Source organism: Octopus bimaculoides, chromosome 11 (assembly GCF_001194135.2).
Source record: "Octopus bimaculoides isolate UCB-OBI-ISO-001 chromosome 11, ASM119413v2, whole genome shotgun sequence".
Taxonomy (NCBI): Eukaryota; Metazoa; Mollusca; class Cephalopoda; order Octopoda; family Octopodidae; genus Octopus; species Octopus bimaculoides.
Genome location: NC_068991.1, coordinates 44,638,662 through 44,647,510, shown reverse-complemented (window position 1 = coordinate 44,647,510; position 8,849 = coordinate 44,638,662). Strand labels below are relative to the sequence as shown.

General features: G+C 35.8%; 1 protein-coding gene across 7 annotated transcripts in view; it reads left to right on the top strand.

Moving 5' to 3' along the window:
• LOC106869495 (sodium channel protein para) overlaps nt 1-8,849 on the top strand; it is a 383,297-nt gene that overhangs the window by 255,034 nt on the left and 119,414 nt on the right. For all 7 annotated transcript variants that reach the window (XM_052971776.1, XM_052971771.1, XM_052971772.1 and 4 more), the window contains 2 exons: nt 1,927-2,130; nt 4,431-4,491. In XM_052971776.1, coding sequence (XP_052827736.1) covers nt 1,927-2,130; nt 4,431-4,491 — 265 coding nt within the window. The remainder of the gene's footprint in view (nt 1-1,926; nt 2,131-4,430; nt 4,492-8,849) is intronic.

The window sequence follows — 8,849 nt, the reverse complement described above, 5'->3', positions numbered from 1 at the left end:
TAGCATCAGTGGTGCTTCTGCCTGGCACAAAACCAAACTGCATCTCATCTAGGCTAACTCTCTCCCTAATTAGTTGGGCTATGACTCTTTCTGTAACTTTCATAACCTGGTCCAATAATTTGATACCCCTGTAGTTATTTCTGTCTAAAACATCACCTTTCCCCTTGTAGCAGTTGACTATGGTGCTGCTACACCAGTCATTGGGTATGACTCCTTCATTAACTACCTGAGTTATGATGCGGGGCACAGGAACATAACCCACACCGCCTGATATTTTAAGCATCCCAGCAGTGATTCCTGATGGGCCAGGTGCTTTCCCTGTCTTCATATCCTTAATTGCTTTATCTACCTGGGTACTGTTGATTTGGATAGCTGGTTCCTCAATTGGGTCAACCTTTGGCAGACTCTCCTCCTCCCATTCATTCTCCCATTCAGCAGTCTTTCATAATGGCATCTCCAAACCTCTTTCTTTGCAGAATCATTAAACGTAAGGACACCATCATCCATCTCTCCTATGGCATCATGGTTTTCTCTCACACACTATCTTGCAATCTGAAATACTTCAGGTCTTTGGTCCTCACATCGCTGAACATAGGCAAACTTCTTCCTTTCTGCTACTCCCTTGGCTATATATACCTGTCTCTTAGCTTCTCTTTTGGCTACCTGATACATTTTCCTGCTACCCCCACTCTTCCAGGCATTCCAAACTTGTTTCTTTCATCTAATGGCCCTGTCTACGGTATTGTTCTACCACCATGTTACCCTGGGTCTGGAAGGGACATTGCACCAGCCACAGATTTGGTCTGTGGCACTCAGCAAGCTGTCTCGCAAAGAATTCCCAGCTGCCTTCTATGTCACAAGACTGTAGCTCCTCCTCCCTATCATCAAATTTCTCAGTAAGGGTATCCCTAAATCTCTGACCATGTGTAGGGTTCCTAAGCTTACAAGTCCTTTTCCAGATTGGTCTGCTTTTTGGCATCCTTCTGGCCTCAAGTCTAAAGTCACTAATAACTAGTCTATGTTGTGGGGGTGCATTCTTCACCAGGGAGGGTCTTTGTATTTAAGAGCAACCATGCATCCCACTATCTGGTGAGAATGAAATCGATCTGGCTAGCAGAGTCACCAGATTGATAGGTTATCAGGTGGCTAGCTGGCTTCCTGAAGTTGGTGTTGCAGATCAATAGCTTATTTGCATTGCAGAACTCCAGGAGCCTAGTTCCCTCTTCATTTCTGGTACCAACTCCATGGCCCCCATGTACACCTTGGAAGATACCAGATTGCTGTCCAACATGCCCATTGAAATCTCCAGCCTTAAAGATGAGATCATTGTGACTCATCTTTGAAGTAGCCTGCAGAAGAATATCATAAAAGTGATCCTTCTGTTCATTTGGTAGGCCTGCTTGTGGGGCGTAGGCAGAGATAATTGTAGCTATACTATTCTGCAAGACTAGCCTGAGTTTAAGTACTCTATCGCACACCCTCACTACCTCTATGACCTTATCCACCCATTTCTCTGCAAGAAGTATGCCCACATCCCCTATTCCATCACTATTACCTACCCTCAAGAGTTTATACCTATGTACTTTGCCTGTGAGGACTCTGGCTGAAGCTCCTCCTCATCTTATCTCTTGTACGCAACATACATCAACACGTCTCCATTCAAGCATCTCTACAATCTCGCTAGACCTACCTTTCAATGTGCATACATTTAGAGTGCCATCATTTTACTCTGTTGATATGGGGACTTATATTCCTATTCATTTCTAGCTTAAAGAAGAGCTCCCTTATTCCACAGCAATAATTTTTGTTTACTTTGTTGTTTACCTTTTACTCATTTCTATTCTTCTTCAGTGGTGACTGGTAGATAAGGTAAAATAGAAATGCTTTGTACAAATTACTAATTTACTTATTTATTTGTGTTCACAGGTTTAAAAACAATCGTGGGTGCCTTATTAGAAGCCGTCAGACGGTTAAGAGATGTAATGATACTTACGTGCTTCATGTTGTCCATCTTTGCACTAATTGGTATGCAACTCTACCAAGGAACATTACGTAGCAAGTGTATTAAAAATATTGTGGATAATGAGAATATTACAGATGAAGAGTGGATGGAACATGTTTTAAATAAAGGTAAGAGGAACATAAAATATATACTGCACTTTTTTGTGTGCTCTTTTTCTCCTCTCTACTGGTATATCTGAGAAAATGGATGATCAATTCAATCGGTATGAAACAACCAGTTGATTGGTCCACAGTTCAGATTGTTTCACTAATAATGCATGAGTTTGTGTCCAAGATACCTAACTCTCAATTATTAAATTTACACAAATCTAAATAGGTATATTGAGATATAATTCACTTCTGCAACTTGACAAATAATTCATTGGCTCAATACACCAAGATCAATTCATACTGTGGAAGAAATGACTACTTGCAGTCAGTGTAGTTTTTAGGCATGAGCACATTGGGCAATTTCCCAGGGGCCCCACAGGTCTAGCAGTCCAATTCTGATCTAGTTATGCTTTGCCTTGTCAGTAAATAAATATCATAGGGCCCTGTACATGGTTTGCCCAGAGGCCTACAATGCTGCTAAGACAGCTCTGCTTGCAATATGCCTGTTTATATTTGAGACTGATTCGTCTGTTTTTTTCAGTGCTATCTAAAAGAAGAAAATACACTAGTCTCATGCAACATTGTGATATGATAGGGAAAGTGATTAGTTTCATAGCATATCAAACAGAAACTTAAGTTTAGTGAAAATTAAATGCCTAAACATCTGAGATTACTTGCTGTTAACAAGATAATTTTTCAGATAATTAACTCCATCTTTAAAAGATGAAGCATTTTCAGTATTTGTATCAACAATATTTCTACAATATGTTTCAATTAGATCTCCACTCATCAGGTCTTTTGTTATTGGATATGTACATCGTAGAAAGCTGGATTTGAATCCAGCCTGAAATATTGTAATCTTACTGAAAATATTTGGAAATTTTAAAAACTTACACTATAGCTTAATTGATCAGCATTACAGTTTTACTTTATCTATAAATGTATTAGATTATTGAATTTTATAACAAAATTAATTGTGAAGTACTTATTTAACAAAAGATTTGTTTTAGAGATCTTGTATTGAAACTGAAACACTTGCTTCATGGTAGAGCCATGTAACTATTTAAAATACATTGATACTCTCACTCCCTTTTATTTTGTAATAGTTTTATGTATTATTAATTATCAAATTTTTCATTGTGCATCTATGGCCAAGTGAATGATGCTCTTTTCTATAATACTGTAAAGTGTATGTTCACCAATAGGTAATGAGACAGAAAATAAAAGAATAGAAGAATATAAAAACAAACGAACCTCCTCCATAGCCTATCAGGACCTGACCAACAAATGACTTCTAATACATACTCTAGAATAGAATATCAGTGACCAGGTCATAGGTGTATATAAAAGCTGTGATACTTAATGTATAATACTAAAATGGCATTAAATACCACAAGTATTTAGACAGAAAAAATACTATTGGTCAATGTCTGTGAGTTTATTACTCTTTTCTGTTTCAAAATAGTGCTCATAATATCAAATATCATTTTATATTGAAAACCTTAGCTGTTAATTCATTCTTAGCATGGAATTATAGAATAAAGCAAAAGCAAATATAATGATGTACATATGTTTTAAATGGCTACCACAATTCTATTACAATTCATGGCAAGTAGCAACTCTATTTTGTTAATTTTCTCTCTTTTCATCATAGTTTCAATTATTCTTGTGTAAAAGGATTCAATTTAGTATTAAAAATTACCAAACTATTCATCAGTTATATATTAGTTAAACACACTGTCAATCTGTTTCATTGTTGTCAAGCTGTTTCATTTCTTCTTCTATTGTCAGTTATTTGAACCAGGATATATGTATTATCTTATCTTGAACAGATTACATTTAAGTAACCACATACAAGCTCTTGAACTATGAGATCAAAATTTCATTCACTTAATTATTTAATAAATACTTGTAAATAACAAATAAGATCAGAGTCTGAGGAAACTTGCCAATCACTAATGATCAGAACCCCAACACTCACATTTCCCAACAAAATTTGAAATTATCTAAATCTACAAACTTTAACAATATTGTAAATTTGTTATTACTTTAGAAAATATGCACTACCTTCTTTCTTTTTGTAGATCTGAAATACTTGAAATCTACTCATTAAATGTTTTTATTTGTTTGTTCAGAAAGGAAAATATTGCCTTTAATATGTAGAGAAACATTTCTAGAATAAATGTACTGCAAAAATATACTGTATAAACATTTCGAAAACACAGACATTTGATATATTTATATATTTCTAAAGATGCTTTAATTGGATCCATTGCTTATTTTCCTTCAGTTATTTAATTTTACATTTTTCTATTCAGATAATTGGGGTGAAGATTATTATGGAAACACTCTCGTATGTGGAAATGCTTCAGGCGCAGGGTATGTAATGTTATTCAATTTTCTTTTTTTCTTACTGAAATAACAACAATCTATTTATCTATTGTTTGTTCTTTCACACTTTCTTATGTATGTGTATATGAAAGAAAAAGAGAGAAATAAGGATAACAATCACAGACTACAGTTTCATTTAATTGATCCCTAACCTTTATCATTGGTTATATTTCACCAACAATAGAAAGTCCTATACTCTGGTGGTGGTCATTTTTGTGGTCTTTACAGACAAACTATGTTGCTCAATATACATCATGTTTTCTTTTGACATTTCCATATGACAGTAAAATTATCTCTGATGATGACCTGCCTTTTCAAATCTTTTACATTCAACCATTCTTGTAATTAGATTGGCACATCAAGTGGATCATGCTGAGCTAATTTCTCAGACACATTGTTCTCATTCATTGCCTTACAAATATCTTATATATGCCTCATATAGTTTGCTTTGTGTACACTCACAAAAAAATTTGCTATCTATTTAGGATCTATCTTCAGTTATCCTCTCTTCTTCATAGTCCTTACGACAGCAATCATCAAGACCAGAACTTGGCACCCATGGGAACATTTTTGTTCTGATAACCTAATCTTAATTTCATATTGAAGAAAATGAAATACAAGTTCAAAACTTAAAACGCAGACTCAAGTCAAAAAACCTGAAGGCTAACATTACCAAAATTTAAGTACTAGTTTTGAGCAGGGCTGCACTCAACAACAATAAAGTGATATTATATGGTTGAAAGGAATACCAATAGGTGCTGTGAGATTTCTAATAAAGTGACAAGAAATTTAAACATCTGCAAGCTGGAAGTGGTAATAGAGTTTTGTTATGTAGATTCATACTTAACTGTGATGATGGCAATAGTGATAGCTTAGTGGCTACTGTGAGAGTTTACATGAAATAAGTTCTTATAAAGTATTTGCTTTTACTTGAATCAAAAGATTCCTATCTTCATACAAGACAAATTTATATGAAACAGGTAAGAAATATGATGTACGACAGTAAGGCATGCATAGTGAATACAAAATATTTTAATATAACTGGAAAAATATTAAGTTTTATTCACTCTATATGCCTAGCTTATAAGACTGTCAAATACAAATGAATGAATTAAGCAGCTGATTTAAGTAACATTTGTTGAGTACTACACTGTAGAAAGTATGTAATATGAATAGATGATGTATGATGAGAGAAAAGGTGTCAAGAATTGATGGTAGAAGTAATACATGGTAGCTTTGGGAAACAGATTATTCTAATTTGAGAAAGGTGTCTCTTAGCAGGAAGAGATGCTATATTACAGCTCCATGCAATCTGTGCTTGCACAGAAAATATGGATATAAAAGTGACAGTGATAATATTGATGTATATATATCATATTTTCTAAAATAATTGTTAACAAGTACCTCCTCCATCACATATGAATCCATACAGTTTGGCTTCATTTGAGCGAGACCTACCTGAAATTTTCATAAATCACACTTTACTAGTCACTCTTCTTTGAGAACATTGACTACAGCTGTTTGCTCTAGACATCAGAAAAGATTATGACTTTGTCTGACATGAGAAGCTTCCAGCAAAATTGTTCATTTATGGTTTACATACTTCTTTCATTTCTTGTATTAGAAATCTCCTATATTTGATCACACTACTACATATGCTGGCAAAGCTCTCTTTAACCCACACTCAAATTTTAATACACCTCAGGATTCACTAATGTCTTCCATACTTTCCTTTTTGCATATTAATCATTCAAATTGCTGTAGCTCCTAACCACACAACATACGTTCCTATGCAGATGAAACAATCCACCTTTCCCCCTTTGCTTTCTTAATACAGGTATCATCTACACACCCTAAGTACCAAATTTATACTGTTTCCATGAATAGAGATCATGAACATTCTTTAATGGGGACATTATGCTTAGTATCTTAGCGATCACTTCAACATCTGACATGTGGTATATTGTGCACTTGTTTGGGCAACATCAATTTAATGGAGGGAATGAGCTAATATACAGTGCATACATTTGATCATATAAACAAATCATTTGTGCAGGTTGTTCAACAAAAACTGAACACTGCTATCTTCGATGGAAGATTCCATCATATTAATATATAAAGCATTACCAAAACCACTCAAAGACCAATCTTCCTCTCCAGGAAAATACTTCAACTCCAATCTATAATTATTATCTCTTTATAAAAATAGCTAAAGATATACCTACACTGAGTACTGCTCACATATATGAGATGATGCTACTGCTTCTGAACTAGCTAGTTGCACACTTGTCCACCTAGGCTCATCTGACCCTATAGTTTTTCCTTTTCCCATTGCCCTTATTGTGTCACAACACCAAACTTTGTATGAAACACTTTCTTCGGTTCTTTCCTCCCCAGACTCATAAATCCAATAGGCCATTCCTTACACATCTTTGACCTACATGTTTTTTGAGTTAAACATCAATTGCCTCAATCTCACTAATATGTAAAAGTTTGTAGAGATCATGAGAATTGTTCCCCCTTCACTGTTATTAGATTTTCTTCCCAATTATATCAAAGGTTCGAGTTTTGCACTTAAAATATAAAGTAATATATTAGATACCTCCGAGATTGACCAAAGATTTTTCAAGTTTCAAAGATGAATATAAACACCAAAATATACAGAGAGTGTGTGTATATGTGTGTGCTTATACTGCTTGTAAATTTATATTTGTAAACAAAAAGTTTCAAACTTTTTAGTTTATTGTGGCTTGAAATCTATGACAAATGAATAGAAAATTGGTCATCTGCTAGTAAAAGCAAACTTCTACATTCATCTAACTTCTCAGCCCATTTTCCCTAGGAGAATCATGTGTATAGAGTCCTCAGGCATCTTTGCCATAGGGTCCTTTCAAAAGCGACCATTATTAGATTTTCCTGCTGAATTCCCAAGCTTGACCAACTGAGACTAAGCATATTATCCAACCATCTCATTCTTAGTCTACCTCTTGGTCTCTTGCCAGTTGGCTTGGCTTGAAGAATCCCTCTTGTGATTCTTTCTTTCCTGCAATATCCTAATCATATGTCTGTAGTACTGGAGCTGTAATCTTTCAATTTTCTGAAGTAGTGGCTCAACTTGGAGATCTTCACGATGTGTGCCCTATCAAGTACGGCTACTTCAAAGATCCTTCAGAGGATTCTTATTTCAGCTACTTGTATTCACAACATTCATGACGTAGGTAAGGATAGGTACAAAAACCAAATTGAAAATAGTGAGTTTGGCTTTTTTCACCAACCTCTCCTCTTCTGAGGATTGAATGTTGGAGCTAGCACATTACTGTGCCAGCACCTGGAATTCTAACATTCATTTCAACTACTCTGAGGTAGTGATGTTCTACTAATATGCAGAGGCACTGAGAAGACTTTCACTAGGGGACTAGTTTCTCAGTCTTTGCAATTCTAATTTGGCTGCAAACCTTTTCAGTATATGTTGAAGATAACATTGTCAAGCCAAGTAGCACCAAGTCAGCTACAGATATCAGCCAACTGATCCTATACCCATTAATTATAATACCACTTCTTTCCCAATGACAGTCTTTAATTGATCATCCTCAATGACAGATGGGCGTCCACTACACTCACGATGTTCAAGACTCAGGTCTCCACTGCAAAATTGTTTAAACGATTTTTGAGCTGACCACTCACTGGTCATTTCTTCACCAAACATTTTGTTGATATTGCCAGCAGTTTCAGCTGCTTTATGTCCTTTTTTGAAGTTGAATAGCAAAATTGCCTGAATATCACGCTTTGACAGTTCCATTTCAGATGATTGTAATAATGGTGAAAAAAAATATCAATGTTAATTTATTGATGCATTTTGGCAAGTCTATGTCTATATTATCAGACAATTGCAAAAAATTGTTTAAAAAAATCCAAAACTCTGCAAAAATCTGGGTCAAATTCTTCATCGTTCAAAACATTGCTTACTTTTTACTCAACCTGATATATATGCATCATCATCATCATCGTCGTCGTTTAACGTCCGCTTTCCATGCTAGCATGGGTTGGACGATTTGACTGAGGACTGGTGAAACCGGATGGCAACACCAGGCTCCAATCTAATTTGGCAGAGTTTCTACAGCTGGATGCCCTTCCTAACGCCAACCACTCAGAGAGTGTAGTGGGTGCTTTTACGTGTCACCCGCACGAGGGCCAGTCAGGCAGTACTGGCAACGGCCACACTCAAAATGGTGTCTTTTATGTGCCACCCGCACAAGAGCCAGTCCAGGGGCACTGGCAACGATCTCGCTCGAAAATCCTATGAAGGCCAGTCAGGCGGTACTGGCAACGGTCACGCTCAGAATGGT